Genomic DNA, 17,008 nt, shown 5'->3' on the forward strand with positions numbered 1-17,008 from the left:
TTTAAATGAGGAAGCTTTCAGATTTAGTTCAGAGTATGGAAACTTTGGGATTTATCAGGGAGCATCTCTTTCAATAATCAATATTTAATTTCCACTATTCTCCCCTTGACCTTGCTCTTTTATGTCAGTGATAGAGAAATGAATAATTTCTTTCTTAGTTATCAGATTGAATTAGTAAATTATTATTGTGTGTTTCATATATTTTAAGGTCTTTCTAGCTGAATATATAAAAATTTAACTAAATTTTTCTCTATTTCAGCTTGAGTAAAAAAGCAGCAAATGTCCCTCTTTACACCCAAACTTACAACAATCAAACAAAAATTCCAAAATATTTAATATCCCAAACATAAAGAACTTACACAACTCATTATCCAATAATGATATGATTGAAATAATTAGAAATGTCTGAATAGACATTTTTTCAAAGAAGACAGATGGCCTACATTCACATGAAGAAATTACTCAGTATCACTAATTATCAGGGAAATGCAAATAAAAACCACAATAAGATGTCACCTCACACCAATTAAATGACTAGAATCAAAAACGAAATAAAAGTGTCGATGAGGATGTGGAGAAAAAGGAACCCTCGTGCACTGTTGATGAGAATGCAAACTGGTGTAGCTTCTGTGGAGGATAGTATGGAGATTCTTTCAAAAAATTAAAAATAGAAATATCGTATGATCCAGTAATTCTACTCCCTGGGTATTCACCCAAAGAAAATGAAAATACTAATTCCAAAAGATATCTGCACTTCTATGTTTATTGCAGCACTATTTACAATAGCCAAGATATGGGAGCAATCTAAGTATCTACTGATCGATGAATGGGTAGAGAGGCTATAGTATACATATACAATGGAATATTACTCAGCCATAAAAAAGAGTGAGGCTTTGCCATTTGTGACAACATGGGTGGATCCAGAGGGTATTATTCTAAGTGAAATGAGTCAGAGAAAGACCAATATCATATGATTTCACTTACGTGTGGTATCTAAAAAACAAAGCAGAAACAGACCCATAAACATAGAGAATACACTGGTGGTTGTGATGGGAGGGGGGAGTGGGCAAAATGGGTGAAGGGGAGTGGAATGTACAGGCTTCTGGTTATGGAATGAATATGTCATGGGAATGAAAGGTACAGCATAGGGAATATTGTCAATGGCATTAAAATACCATTGTATGGTGACAGGTGGCAGTTATACTTATGGTGGGCATAGCATGACATATAGCCTTATTGAATCACTACGTTGTATACCTGAAACTAATGTAACATTGTGTGTCAATTATACTTCAGTAACTTCAGTAAAAAATCTCCAAAATATATACCAAGCTTCCATTAGAAGGTTAACTTTTAATATATACCTTTAAGACATTAGCCATTAAGCTGAGATGTAGACCCATGTTTTTCCATCATATGAATTATCAGCCTGATGCTTCTCAGTCACTCTACCATAATATTCACAAAGAGTAAATTATGGCTGATAGTCATCGTAGGCTATAACATGGCTCAGAGGACCAAATTTTAAGGGGTTATTTTTCCTTATACTAAAACTGCATGGGAGGAAGGCTCTCACGTTTTGATTATAATACTGAATTCCCATTCGGTGGGTAGGTGTCAACCTAGATGGAAAGAAGATCTTGATAATAGGAGCCCATGGGTCTTTGGAAGCTGCTCTGCAATGCCTATTCCAGAGAAGAGGATCCATGACAATGACCTCTCAATGGAAGACACCTCATCTTCAAAGCAAGGTAAGCATCTTTCATGTAGAAAACATAATTTTAAGTCCTTATATTAGAAAAGGGAAAAGACTAGAAATGTATAGACTAAGCACTGAATGTAAGAAGTAAGAGAAAGAGGAGCAGAAAAATCTTAAAGGATGAAAACAATAAAGAGCAGAGATTAATGAAATAGAAAGCAAAATGTGAGAGATTATGAACTAAGCCAAAAGTTGGTTCTTGGAAGAGTCTAGTAAGATGGAAATACCGCTAGCCAAAATAATCAAGACAAAAGGAGAACACCAGCAATGTTAGGAATGAACAAAGGGGCATAACCACAGAACAAAACTCATTTTCTAAAAAGGAGGCGATGAACAATGTTAGACATAAATTTGAAAATTTATATGAAATGAAAACTTCTAAAACATGTAACTTACAAAATGGATTTAAGTAAAATTGATTAGACTTCTACACAGTAAAGACATTGGATCAGTCTGCCCACTAACCACACAAACAAGTTCTGCCACCATCAAAGAACAGATAGTTTTTTCTCCAAAGAATAGAAAGAGAACACTTTCTAGCCTATTTTTTGAGTGTCCAAACCAGAGGACAGGATGCTAAAGGGCAATTATAGGCCCATTCATCTGTGAACCTAGATAAAATAATCATTATCAAAACGTTAGCAAACCAAATCCAGCAGCAGGTTGGGGTTAGCATAGGTAGGCAGGGGTAGTTTAATATCAGAAAAATCCATTAAAATCTGTTAACATCATTCAGCACATTATCAGATTAAAAACCATGCTGTCACCTAGTAAATACAGAAAAGTCATTTGATAAAATCCCTTATGATTTTTTTTCCTAAAAAAACCCTTGGTCTAGGAAATTAAAGGAATTCCTTAACCCAATAAAATATTTATACAAAGTTAGAGCAAGTATCTCATTTAATAATGAAATATTAGAAACATTTCTTTTAAAATTTGGAAAGATAGAAGGGTGCCTGCTATCAGTACTTCTAATCAGCACTGTATGGGAATTACTAGACAGAGGCATAATGTGAAAAAAGGATTTATAATGATTGGAAGGGAAGACACTACCCTGTCATTAATCTTAGATGATAATATTACCTACATAAAAAGCCCAAAAGAATCTATGAAAAAGAGGAGAGTGAGTAAGATTCACTTGGGTTCTTGGATATAAGATCAAGATGCAAAAACCAATTGCATTTCTAAACACTGCACTCACAGTTTAAAAATTCTTTTTAAAGATTTATTCATTTGAGAGAGACAAAGGGAGAGAGCTCATGCATGTGAGCAGTAGAACGAGAGGGAAAGCCCTAAGTGGACTCTGTGCTAAGTACAGAGCCTGATGCAGGGCTTGATCTCATAACCCGGAGATCTCAACCAGAGCTGAAACCAAGAGTCAGATGTTCAACCAGCTATGCCACCCCAGGCGCCCCATAATTTTTTATTAATTTTTTAAAAATTAATTTTTAAATTATAGTTTATAATAGCAATGGGAATACAAGGTACTTAGGAATATATTTAACAGAAGTTATTTCTGATCTTTTGAAAGAAATTATGTAATTTTGATGAAGGTGATTGAAGAATCAAAAACAGATACCATGTTCATGGATAAGAGGACTCAATATCTTAAAGATACTGATTCTGCCCAAATTAATCTATAAATTTGAGTTAAAGTCTTGACTTATTATTATTTTGGATTGTTTGACAAGATGATTCTAAAATTTACCTGGAGGCAGAAGGGCAAAAACAAGACAATTTTGAAGAGAACTTGAGCTATAAATATCAATGTGAAAGGATTTTCCAATATAGTGTTTCTAGAAAAAAGCATTTGCAAAAGGGATATTGCATGTGACACCATTTATTTAAGGTCTAAAAGCAATACCATATATATCTATGTTTTAAGGCTTCATTTATTAAGTAAAAGAATAAAGAAACGTATGGACTTTGAACTAAATCAGGAAACTATAGGGACAAAGAGATGGGTGTAGGTGAAAAGAAAACTCACTTAAATTGATCATGCCTTTTTTCTGGGCAATGGGCTGGGTGTCCAAGTGCATTATGTCATTTTTTTACAATTTCATGGCTGGAACAATTAATAAAAGTTTTTAATTTCAAAAATTTCAAGCAAATTTGTGAAGTTAAATTAAAAGGGTTAAGTACAATAGAGTAACTGCAGAACAACATCGAAAAATACACGTTCCTCATGTGCCCCATGAGAACAGAGATGAGCAGTTGTAGTCCTGTCCAGGGAAGGCAAGTGTTTTGACTGAGAATTGTAATATTTGAGTGGCAGGTGGATCTAATAAACGAAGTTCTTTCTCTCATTAAGACAGCTAAGAAATGTGGTCTCACATTTAAGCTCAAACCTATGTGCCTTTTTAGTGGTCACCACATGGTGGCAGCCTATTCAAGAAAATTCAAGGACTAGGTTTTGAAATTCAGAGCTGGTGATTTTTGATTTGGAAGCTTAGTGGAAGAGGAAAACAGACCTTACTCTGAACTGAACAGCTGTGGCAAAAAAGAGAAAAATACCTTCATTGGCAACTGAATGTTTTCACAGCTGTCACAGATACTTTGCTAGTTGTATCTGTATTTTTGTAAAACAAAGACATCTTTCAAAGTACTTTTTTATTATGGAAATAAATCACCTTGACTCTTCTTTGGGATAAATCTCATCCTAACTTTGAGAACAATCAAGTGGCTTTACTCTCTAGAGAATCCAGAAATGGGGTAGATGTCCAAGAAAGTTCTCTGGAATAGTTTGTGTTGCACACACATTCTGTTTCCTGATTCCTGGGCACTTATAATGGCATCACTGTAAATCTTAGAGACTGTGGACTTTCTCCTTATTGCTTCATCTTTGTAGCTGGAAATTTGGAAAGGAAGGTTCAGGGCTCCTCATACTCATCTTTGAAATTTTTTTGGCCTCTGGAATTCAGCCCCCCTCTACCTGGCCTACTTACTACTTGTCCCACCACGAGGCAAAGCCTTTATCTTTCTATTTTCATGCCAGAAACTAGAACTTCACTAGCCATGTACTTCCCCACAATATGCCTCCTGACATTTGACTTTTCACTCTTCTGTATTTTATTTCTAAAACATAGGCCGTGGCTAGGCCTTGTTTCAAAGGGTCAGCAGACCTCTGCAGACTACAGTGGTAGCACCTCAACGTGGGTTGGCGTCCTGGGGTCCTGTCCAGGACAGGGTATGTCCACCCTTGCCACACCCTTAGGAAACTTTCCTTCACTGTGAAAAACAGTGAACATGTAAATGTAACCACAGTTTGGGATTTTTGTTTTCTAATTATATCAACAAGGAATAAAGAGCACAATGTAAGATGATAGTACATTTAGGTTCTCCTTATCAGCAATGATAAGTGTTGGGGAAAGAAGAGGGGAAATAGAAGATTATGGCTATTAGGTCAAAGGAACTCATATTTGTAAAGCATTTCTTAATAGACTTATTTGTACTTGACATGGAACAAGAGCCCCTGTTGGCCATCTGGTTGGGGATTTCCTTCCTGAGAGGTTGGGGATCAGAGGTGACCGTGTAACATTAGAGTCCTGTCTACCACCTCCTCCACTACACATAACCTGTCAAGTTTGGTATGACGTACAAGCAATTACAGCCTATTGCTACCAGTAGGAACTGCCTTGGAGGGTGTGGAGTCAGACATGGTATTTGTGTTCTTGGTAAGGATTAGGACATAGGCTTTGGTGACAAACAGCTCTGGATTCAAGCCTTTTCTGAGCTTTGTCTCTTGTCTCTTTATGTGTAGAATGGGGATCGTTATACCCCCTACCTCATAGGGCTGCTGGGGGCATTCCGTGATATAAGTTTGCTTAGCACAGAACTTAGCACCTACAGACATCCACATTAATTGCTTGGCTGCTGTTAATGGTGAGTCAGGAAAGGCACTGGCAAGCTTCACAATGTGGAAAAGTCAGTGGGTTGATTAAATCATAAGGAGGTAAGCTAAAAAATAGTGGGACCTAGGTCCCTCATTGGAAGCCCGGTAGATATGCTTCTAATGTATGGCTGGCAGAAGGAGAGACGCCTACGTGAGGCTTCCCAACAACATGTGGAGGTGGAGGGAATGAGACCAAAGCAAAAAAGAAGAGAGACTATCTTGGAGAGAGTGGATGCCCAGCTTTGGCCTGTCCAGGGTCACCCCCCACTCTCTACCAGGCGTATCCCCAACCTTAAGTAATTTAACAGAGATCCTTTGCTCCTGGCTGTGGGGGACCTCTCTTCTTTCCCATGAGTTCTGTGTTACTCAGAAGCCCCTGTACTTCAAGTTGTGTCTGGTGGGTGTTCCTTGTTTATTAATTACTCCTTATGGGAATGTTATTCCTCCCTACAATATAGAGGAATGGTTACATACAGTTAGTTAAATAGAAATGGATGCTGATTATGCATAAAATCTCCATGGGGCCTGAACATGAAGAATTGAGATGTACCTTTTTTAGAGTTTTGTGCAAAATAGAGTAGACTTTTGTAATTTGCAGCTTTACCATTCTATGCCCATCTGAGTGTGTCACTGAAAATTAAGAATAACTTTCCTGCTTTGTTTGAACATCACTTCTGGGCTTTGCTATATGTTATGCATTTATGCGTGGGGGAGGGGAAGAATGTCTGGGCATTTGTCCAAATTAGCTGCATGCTGTGGAGGAGCATCAGATGTCAGTAAGCCAAAGCACTGGATCTGATGTTTTTGGGTAGGGCCAAGGAATCACCCTCCTTCCTCCACCCACACAGAGGCCCCACACTCAGCTTCCCAGACCCCTGGTGTGGAATGTCTCCCCAGTGTGGGGACTGGACAGAGCTGCTGCCCAGTGAGAACTGGCTTATCTCTTCCTCACCCTGATGAGTTCACTCTGATGCCAAAAGCAATTTGAGGTGAGGGAATGTTCTGCATTTGGTATTTATGAGTTGGAGTGGTACCCCTCTCCAGGGAAGAGAGGTTGACAAGTTCCTTGGGGCCCCATGTGCACACCCCTTACTCGGCACTGCTAGCAGGAGAGCCTCTTCTGAATTTGTGGTTAGACACAGCTGGAGGACCCGGTGAAATGGCCTCCAGCTGTGACAGATCGGGTCAATCCCAGCTGTGTGTATAAGAAATAACCCAGAAATAAGAGAACCGTTTTATTTTGTTTTTCTCAAAGGATCTCATTTCTCCTCCTTCTAACCAAAGAGACCCTCGAAACTAGTACTAACACAAGAACAGAAAAAAATCCAAGTCTTTCCCATTTAAAGGATCAAAGTATGTTGGGTTTTTTTGAGCAAAGCTAAATGATCACAGTCATTTCCAGTTTAAATTCACTGCACAGCATGGCTTATAAAAGGCTTTTAAAAGTGATTTGGAAAATTCTAAATATGTTTGTATTGTACATATGAAATCCTGAAAAAAGAATAATCCTTTTTTCGAAAGATTCGGAGGGAAAAAATCCCTAGCTTTTAAACTGGTTGAGATTAGGGGCACCTAGGTGGCTCAGTCAGTTAAGCCCCTGCCTTCGGCTCAGGTCGAGCTCCTCATTGGGCTCTCTGCTCAGCCAGGAACCTACTTCTCCCTCTCCCTGCAGCTCCCCCTGCTTGTGCTCTCCTTCTCTGTCTCTCTCTCTGTCTTTCTCTGTCTCTGTCTCTCTCTCTGTCAAATAAATAAAATCTCTTAAAAATATTAACTAGATGAGATTAGTGAGTTACACGATTGGGGTTTTTAAAAAAATATTTTTAAATTTATAATGTATTTGCCTTTTAAATGCTGTGGAAAGAAAACATACTTACAAACCAAAATTACAGTAATACTGGTTTTTCTGGAGATCTTTATTTCATCATAAGGCTTGGAGTTAATGTCAAGTGTCCTGTCATTTCTACCCTGAGGACTCCTTTTTGCATTTCTTGTAGGACAGGTCTAGTGATAATATACTCCCTTCGTTTTGTTAATATGTGAATATACTAATTTCTCCCTTGTTTTTGAAATACCTTTTTTGCTGGATGGAGAATTCTCATTGACAGATTTTTTTTTTTTCTTCAGCACTTTATGTCACCCTACTATCTTCTGGCCTTCAGGGTTTCTGGTGAGCATAATAACTCTTTCACAGTAGAGGCCACACTTAAACTAATGACCTATTGTAACGACAGTAATGACCGCTCACATTAGTTGAGTTCGCACCATGAATCAGGCTCAGCACTTTGCTCACATTGTCTCATTGATTCTGCACAGATTTCCTGTTCAGAAAATTCTCATTCTCCCCATATCACAGTTAAGGAAACTGAGACTCTGAGAAGTAGACTTTCCAAATCTAAAGTCATAAAATGATAGAGGTGGTACAGCCTGCATTTTTAGCCACTGTCTTGAGTCAGCTCTTATTCTAGATCATCACAAAACCCAGTCTCTTAAAAGTACCTTTAAAGTCTAGCCTTTTTGGGATGCCTGAGTGGTTCAGTCGTTGAGCCTGCTTTTCCCTCTGTCTGTGTCTCTGCCTTTATTTATTCATTTATTCATGAGAATAATAGCTTAGCACATTCTTATGAATAAATAAATAAAATCTTCTTTAAAAAAAAGAGTCCTATTCACCCCCCTCTCTGGAGTTAGTAAGTGATGCCATGATTGGGGAGTGGCAGGAGTGAGAATAATGGGAAGTGACATCCAGAGGCATTTTCAGCCCATGAACATGGAAAAATCCGTTGAAGATTGCTCTGTGCCCTCCATGACTCAGGTCACTTAGTCACACATTACTGAACAACCTTGGTATTTGCTTGGCACAAAATCTGTGGTGCCCTGGGATCTGGGACAGTCTCCTCCACCACCTGCACCTGTAACTGGTGTGAAAGAAGAGGGACTACTATCAATGTGACTGGGACCCCCCCAACTGCCCTCTCAAGGAGGTTGACGCCCTCCCTGGCAGGCTGGTGACAAGCCCAAGGCCTCAGGGAGGGAATGGCATTGAGTCTACTTCTGCTACTCCTCTATCTGGAATGACAAACTGTTGGGAAAAAACAAGAGTGAACTCAATGCAAGTCTAATGTCTTGGGACTGATCTCTGATGTTCCTCATCTGAGCTGTCAGGTACTGGCGGGTACAAAAGGTTAGACTTTATTTATTTATTTATTTATTCATTTATTTATATATTTATTTATGGTTTTTAAAAAAAATTATTCATGAGAGACACAGAGAGAGGCAGAGACACAGGCAGAGGGAGAAGCAGGGTCCCCATGGGGAGCCCAATTCAGGACTCGATCCCAGGACCCTGGGATTACACCCTTAGCCGAAGGCAGACACTGAATCACTGTGCCACCCAGGTGCACCTGAATAGGACTTTTTTTTTTAAAGTCTCCAAATCAAGCCAATTATATCTAGCATTGGTGAGAAAAGGATTTGTGAGAGAATCTGTTGGAACCAGTGGGCATGCACTCCAGGGGTCCATATATGGTTACATGACTGTTAGTTATACAGTTTGAGGTGCATAAGCACAAAAGAAGGGGTCCCAGCGCATCCTGTGGCAAACAGGCCAGAGGTATCCCCTCCAGTCCACCTAGTATCGTCCCTGTTGGGCTCTTTGCACATTGGCAGAGCCCAGCTCCACCTTTCACCCCTTCTTCCAGTGTAAATGATGTTCCCAAATTAAAATAGGATTTAAAGAATTAGAATACTTGAATTGGTAGGTATTAAACATAATCCACAACAATAAAGCACCTTACATTTGAGTAAAGATTTGGTCCTCAAAGCTTTTTTCCTCTGTCATCTCATTAACGTTACACATGCAGATGAATGGTGGTGAGCCTGGTCACCCATGAGAAGCAGCAGAGCCTGCACTTGAGCCGAGGTCTTGTAACCCCAGTGAGCACGCTCCCGACCACACCTCAGGCCCCCCTCTGTCCAGGGCAACTTCTTTGCTTTCCAGGGGAGGTGACCCGAAGCCTGAGAGTGACTCAGAGGAACAATGCAAAAAAAAATGTGCAGATGTGTAATCCAGAGTTCAGAATTGGAAAATGCAAATGGGTCAGGAAATACAAAGTTAAATTTTCCACAGCTGCATCACTTGCATTAACTCCAGCAGGCTGTAGCTATTTAGGTACCGGGTTAACAAGAAGGTAGATCGTCAGGGCTGTCCTGCCTCTCTCTGTGAGGCCTGGCTGGCTTAGTACTGCTCTGGGAACTATGACTTAGGTATTTCCTCCTTTTTGTGCCACGTGGCTCTGGGTCTTTGTCATATTAGATTCTCCTTAACACACACACAGACTCTCTCCTCTCTTAGCCATCCTTTTTAATTTGATTTTCTCCCTAGAGTGTGAGGAAGGGAATTATTTTTGATGAATCCTTCAAAATACTCCCATTACCAGATGTGAGGTTGTACTTTCCTTCTCTTATGTGTTATACCTCGTGTCACATCAGCTACACCTGAAGGGAAAGTGTCTTGTCTATGATTCTGGACCCACCTGAATCTCGTTGGTACTCTTCTCATTACATGGAGTGGTAAGTATGTTGAATGGCGATGTAAGAGGTAGACTTAGAACATGTAGGAAAAGCAAGGTCATTTCTTATCCTTCGGAGGAAAAAGTTTTTTTGTTTTTTTTTTTTAATTTTTTTATGATAGAGAGAGAGGCAGAGACACAGGCAGAGGGAGAAGCAGGCTCCATGCACCGGGAGCCTGACGTGGGATTCGATCCCGGGTCTCCAGGATCGCACCCTGGGCCAAAGGCAGGCGCCAAACCGCTGCGCCACCCAGGGATCCCCGGAAAAAGTTGATAGATGAGTGCTGTTAATCATAATCCTTAACTGTCCGTTTGGCTTGTAGTCATTCTGATTTATGAAATAAGCACAAGATAGGTCTTAGTTTTAAAAGCCAGTGATCTGATCACAGAGGAGTGGAAAAAAGATACATGCCCAATTTCTGAAAGGAAAAGAACTTTTGCCAAGATGAGATCACTTGGTGTGCAAGGAAGGGGATGGGGGGAATGCCTTTTGCCGAAATTGTCATTCTCTTATCTTGCCAAAGTTTTACAAGATCTGAATGAAAATGATTTGACGTTCTTCTTTTAGATTACTTTCTCTCTTTTTTTTAAAAATATTTATTTAGTTAAGAGAGACACAGAGAGGGAGAGAGGCAGAGACACAGGCAGAGGGAGAAGCAGGCTCCATGCAGGGAGCCCTATGTGGAAACTGGATTCCAGATCCCAGGATCATGCCCTGAACTGAAGGCAGATGCTCAACACTAAGCCACCCAGGCATCCCCTTTTAGATTACTTTCTATTTGATAATCTGCTTAATATTTCAGTAAAATGTGGATATCGATCCTTAGGTACAAAGCCTTAAATGCTATCTATGGTAGATGTTCAGTTAATTCAACTAGAAAGTTAGACATCCCAACTTAAATTAATGGATGAATAAACAGAGTCTCTGCTCATGAAACACTCAACCTAGATGAAGCCTCCATCTGCAGGGAACACACTTGACTCAAACGGCAGGAATTTGCCAGGCAGAGTTGCTAATGCCCATTTCTATAGGAAAGTCACTGATGAATTCCTAATTGCCCAAAATGGATTTTTTTGCTTTTTGTTTGTTTGGCCATTGGGTGTCATTCATACCTGTTGACCATGCCCTCTCCCCTTTGCCTATGTGACTACTCCACCTCTTCCTACCTCCTGGGCCACTCCAGAGTCACCATTTGCTTCTCTTCTCTTACCATGAAGAATACTCCCAGGGATGTACATAAGGCCCCTTTCCTGCCCATTCTACCTGTTTCTCTGAGATCACCAAGTTTCTGAGTTTAACTACATCTGTATGCTGACAGATCCCAGCCGACATCCTCTCCTCCCTGACCATCCTGAGTTTGAATCTAACTTCCTACCAAATGTCTCCTCCCCTTGCATGTTTCCCTCCCACTCTCTCAAACCCATTCTCAGTCCAGCTTCCAGAGTAACCTTCCTAAAACCTGTCTGGTGGTGTGAAGGCAACCAAACAAAGTAACTCTGTCAAAGAGCTACTTGTTGGTTAGTGAGAAAAGGTCAGCAAATTTGGAAATTTGGTGTTTGTAGAAAGAAAAGTGACATTTCATTAGGAAAAAAAAAAAAAGAAGAACCTAACTTTTTAGGACTTTGCCATGCAATACTCAAGGAGCCCCTGTGCCACGTAAGATTTCACAGACACACCTTACATTGCAAAGCAGTCTAAAGAATCTGCTGTGGAACATATGAGCCACTTAACCAGGCTCACACGACCAACGGTGTGTGCCAGTTTATCAAAAGTGGGAGAACACGGGGTGCCTGGGTGGCTCCGTTGGTTAAGCATGGGACTTTGGGTTTCAGCCCTGGTCATGATCTCCTGGATTGTAGGATCAAGTCCCATGTTGGGCTCCATGCTCAGTGCAGAATCTTCTTGAGATTCTCTCCTCTGCCCCTCTTCCCCTCAAATTAAAAAAAAAGGAGAACAAGTTCGAGCTGCCCTTGCCTCAAGACCACTCCCTGTGTGTGTGATGCCTGCCCCGCTCATGTGCAGGGACTGATCAAGAACACCAATGTCTGTGTTGGCAAAGTAAGTAGAAATTGGATGTTTAACCATTTCTTTTCCTATCCCAGTGGTTTGTCCTATGCACCACTAGAAGATAGATCTTCTATCTAGAAGATCCTAGTTCTAAGTTCTTGTAGGCAGGAATTTTTTTTTTTTTTTTCAGATCCTCAGCAACCTCAGCGTCTGTCCCAAGTTGCACCTTAGAGTTGGCTGCTGAGTATACTCACTAAGAATTCTTGACCTTCTTTATTCTCTTTAAGTTACTGTAATTTTAGAAGCAAATCTTTGCTGGAGAAAGGACCTGTTGATTTTTTTTTTTTTTAACTTTGTTTTCTGAACTGTGTTGGTAACCTGAACAATATAGAAACAGGTTTTATAGGTCTCAGGTAATATCACAATTCATCAAGACTTATTTCTCGACTTTTTTTTTTCCTAACTCATCCCAGCTTTCAGATAATATACATATCTCATACCTAAGATTTCCATATGTGCCCTTTCAAAACACATTGATAGCAGAAGATAAATTCTGGCGGGGGGGGCGTTGTACTTTCTGTAATTTGAATTTTAAAATGCCTTTTTTTTTGTTGTTGGTTTTGTTTTGTTTTGTTTTTGCTAAATACAAAATCATGGTGTTCCTTAGGACCTTGCAGATCACATCTTTCCTGCATCTCCCTCTGTCCATTTTCTGATGCTTGCCCCTCCACCCCTTAAAAATCAATGACATAGTGAAAAATAGTTTTCATGAGCTCTAAACTATGTTACTCCCACATGCTCCACGTTAAGGTCAGCATATCTGTGTCTTACCATTGTTTTAACATTTGGTCTTCCGCCTGGGGAGTGGGCGGTGCTCTGTAAGCTGCTTCTACTCAAGTCTCAGCAGAGAAAGCAGTATTTTGTTACGAGGTAGAGTTTCAAGGCTGGCTTTGGCCAGGGTCTTTCCCATTTGGGAGGAGGAAAGTAGAGACAGCCAGCGAGACGATAATTCTCCTTGAATTCTAGCTCATTAAAATCTTCCTTACTCCTCAGTGAGTTATTTATTGATTTAAGCAGCTAGCAGTTTTCCTTCCAGAAAGAATTAGCATCTCCAATGTGATCATTCCTAATGGTGGAGATTTTTGTCGTTTCTCTGTGGGATCAACTGTCCTCCAGTTGCTTATTAGCACAGCCCACTTGAGGGTCGTATTTAAATATGGAGTTGAGGAGTCAGAATGAGATCCCCGAGTTTTATAGGTAATGAAAAGAACAGGTTGTATCAAAGGCACCATGTGTAGGAAACTAAGTGTTCTTGGGGGACTTACGTGAACCTGTGATCCTTGGCTTTTTCCAAAATGAATGTTTTGGGCTTGTACTTATTAACTTCCTTTTTTTTTTAACTTCCTTTTTATAAAAGTTTTAACATATTCTGTTTTTGCTGCTCTTGTGCATGAAAATGTAGCAAAAATGGCATTTCTTATCTGCTGATCATTTCCAACGGGAGTTAAACATTTGAGTTTTCTCTCGAGGCTTGCTATGTTTGAGTATCTCCAGTAGTATCAATAGATGAAGAAGTACATTTTTTAAATTCAGATGTTTAAAATCCTCTTTCCTTAACACTTTTTTGTCCCTAAATGTAACATCACTCAAAAATTTAGCGGCTCTTAGGATCTGCCTTTGGAGAACATGTGGCACTAACCGTACTAGATTACTGGGGATGTTAGCGGTAAACTTTTGAAATCCGTTTCACAGTGTTGTGGTCCCACAGCATTAAAAAAAAAAAAAAAAAAGGATGACGGGCAGCCCGGGTGGCTCAGCGGTTTAGCGGGTGGCTCAGCGGTTTAGCGGGTGGCTCAGCGGTTTAGCGCCACCTTCAGCCTAGGGCGTGATCCTGGAGCCCCAGGATCAAGTCCCACATTGGGCTCCCTGCATGGAACCTGCTTCTCCTCTGCCTGTGTCTCTACATCTCTCTCTCTCTCATAAATAAATAAAATCTTAAAAAAAAAATACTTATTTCCCTGTCCTCTTGGGCCTTCTCAAAGCCCACAGAGCCGTCCTTTAGGAGAGACAGGGCTTGGGATCGAGTCCCCCATCGGGCTCCCTGCATGGAGCCTGCTTCTCCCTCTGCCTGTGTCTCTGCCCCCCCCCCCCCCGTTCTGTGTCTGTCTCTCATGAATAAATAAATAAAATCTTAAAAAAAAAAAAAAGGATGACAGTTTTAGTAGGGGCCTTTTTCTCTTTTTAATGTGAGTCACGCAATTGATTTACTGTGACACCATTTCAGCATACTCTTCCTGTGTCTTAATGTGTGGTAGTGGAAAGCAGCAAGCATTGTTTGGGTCCAGTGAATGTGTTAATTCCCTTTTCCCTGTTGACGTGACCAAATTGATCAAATAGATCAGGTGTTCCTGGGATGCTAACTTTAAAGGTTGCCTTCACCTGCTCTTTGAAAAGACATGCCTTTTAAATTGTTATCGTGTTCCTCCTGTCAGAGGAATTTGGATCTGTTCTAGATCCTGGCCTTTTTCTTTCATAAACCAGCTAGGCCTGTCATGGATCTGCTTCCCTGCACTGCCATCTCTTGTCTTGAGATTTTTAAGAGACGTTAGTGGATGCAGCCTCTTGCCCAAAGTGTGTTACAGAAGACTTAGGCTGAATTGCTGACCTGGTGTTTCCCGCAGCAATCAGCCTGTCCAAGCAGAGAATGGATGAGGGCGCATGAGCACCTTTAGTTATGGGGAACTTGGGTGGTGGTAGCGGCAATGGGTATGTCTGTGTTTTGTCTCCCTCTCCTGTATCTGTCTGATTCTAAAGAGTCTGCGGTTGGTTGCAGGGCATTGAAGTCTGCAGGCAAAGCAATGTGGGGAGGAAAGCAGTGTGGGGAAGTGGAGGACGGGCAGTTGTCTCTTTCTCCCTCATTGAGTGTTCTAAGACTGGCTCCTCTAGGGGAAACAGGACTTATGAGAGAGGTGCTTGTGTTTTCTGAGCCTCAGTTTCCTTGTCTATTAAGTGGGTTGGTAGTGCCAACCCACATAGCTGACATGTGCGATCAGAGCTGTTTTCCCTCATAGGTCCTTCAGATTCCTCCTCCACCTCTCACCTCTGCACATGGATCCAGATTGTGATCGTCTGTTGCTTAGTTGGGATAGTACTGGGACAGGTGGTCATTATTTGGTTGAGATCAATCTCTTCTAAATGTCCCCTTCCTACCAGACATGTTTCTCCAGCACTGTTATCAAAATTGGACAAGACGGTTGTGATGAATGTGTTTTGTGTCAATAGTTGCATTCTTTCCTTTTTCTTAAACAAAAAACAAAAAACAAAGAAACAAGCAGTTTGACAGGAGACTAAGCAGAGCCTCCCAGAAAATGAGATTCTTTCTTGAGCTTTTGAAATTCCTCCCATAGATCCAGTAAAAGTTCCATATGGGCCTAATTTTGACTATAGTTGTACAGGCCTGCAGGCCCCCCAAACTGGCCAGATCTTCAAGTGGCTCGCCTGCAACCACCCCCGCCCTCCTCCTGAGCCACTGCATGAATCCGGACACCACCCATCCTGTACCCCTTTCAGTCTCCTGCCTCCATCCGTGTAGTTTCCATGGCCCCATCCTTTCTCTGGAGACTGTAGTTAGTGGTGAAAACATGTAGATGGTGATACTGCACCCAGTGGACACGCTGAACTGGCTACCTTGAAGAAATTGTGCCCCTTTTTCTTTCTATGATATGGTAATCATGCCCTGTCCTGACATGTGCTGCATTAAGAAATTAGTGAAGTGATTCTGTCCATGTTCTTAGGGTGGCACCAAACTGGATGGCTGTTATCTATTGCATGGAAGTTAGTTGACACAGATCGCTAGTCATGTGTCTCTGCCACAGATTAAAACACATGTGATGTTTTTCTTTTTCTTTCTAGCTTCTTGAGGCTGATATTGTGGTGTTAGGCTCTCCTAAGCCAGAAGATATTCCCCTTTCTTGGATACAGCCAGGAACTACAGTTCTCAACTGTTCCCATGACTTCCTATCAGGTGGGCAAACGTCTTAAAATTGGTGTTGGGCTGCTAATGAAAGCAGGTAAGATTGTTATGAGAAATGTTAACCTTATTCAGAAGAGAGGATGTCCCTGAAAGGTTGGTCATCATCAGCATCTGTATAGAGAATAGGAAATTCAGAATGTTGACGGCCTACTCACTGAGTTACCTGATACTGAAACCACATCGTCAGGTGAAGAGAAGCCAAGATGCCAGCTACGGTAGCCGCCTCCCACTCCCACATGCAGACATGCCCCTCCTGGCCCCTAGCATGGAGTAGTCAGGTCGGTTGTGATCTGAAGTAGATCATCCGTCCATGTGTGAGATACTCTAGAAATAGTGGTTTCCAGTCTTGTACAACAAAGCAGAATCCATTCTCCCAAAGAAATCTTTAGATGAACCTCAACATGTCAAAGCAAATGAAAATAGTTGCTGGGAGGGATGGGAATGGAGACCAGCCCTGTGCCTGGTTTCCCCTTGCAGTGACCCCTCAGGCACTTCCTTGGAGCCCCAGAGCACCTCAGAGCAGTGTGAAAGTCGCCATCAGAAACAGGTGGTCTTAGGATGGTGTTTCACCAAGGGATCCAGGAATGTCTGGGACCATACCAGACCTCCCCGCCCCCACCACCCTTCAGAGGAGCTCGGGCTGTGCCCACATCAGCATATCCAGGCCAGGGGCCAGTAGAACAGGCCCAGAGGGATGCTTTTTTCTCATTCACTGAAAGACTCTCTGAGACTAAGAAAGCTTTGTACTGTA

The 17,008-nt window shown here is 41.2% G+C and overlaps 1 protein-coding gene across 1 annotated transcript in view; it reads left to right on the top strand.

The window, feature by feature from the left end:
• Positions 1 to 17,008, top strand: part of MTHFD1L (methylenetetrahydrofolate dehydrogenase (NADP+ dependent) 1 like) — a 188,127-nt gene that overhangs the window by 13,497 nt on the left and 157,622 nt on the right. Inside the window, exons 7-8 of the mRNA XM_041744611.1 lie at positions 1,615 to 1,751; positions 16,137 to 16,248. Coding sequence (XP_041600545.1) covers positions 1,615 to 1,751; positions 16,137 to 16,248 — 249 coding nt within the window. The remainder of the gene's footprint in view (positions 1 to 1,614; positions 1,752 to 16,136; positions 16,249 to 17,008) is intronic.

This window comes from Vulpes lagopus, chromosome 2 (assembly GCF_018345385.1).
Source record: "Vulpes lagopus strain Blue_001 chromosome 2, ASM1834538v1, whole genome shotgun sequence".
Taxonomy (NCBI): Eukaryota; Metazoa; Chordata; class Mammalia; order Carnivora; family Canidae; genus Vulpes; species Vulpes lagopus.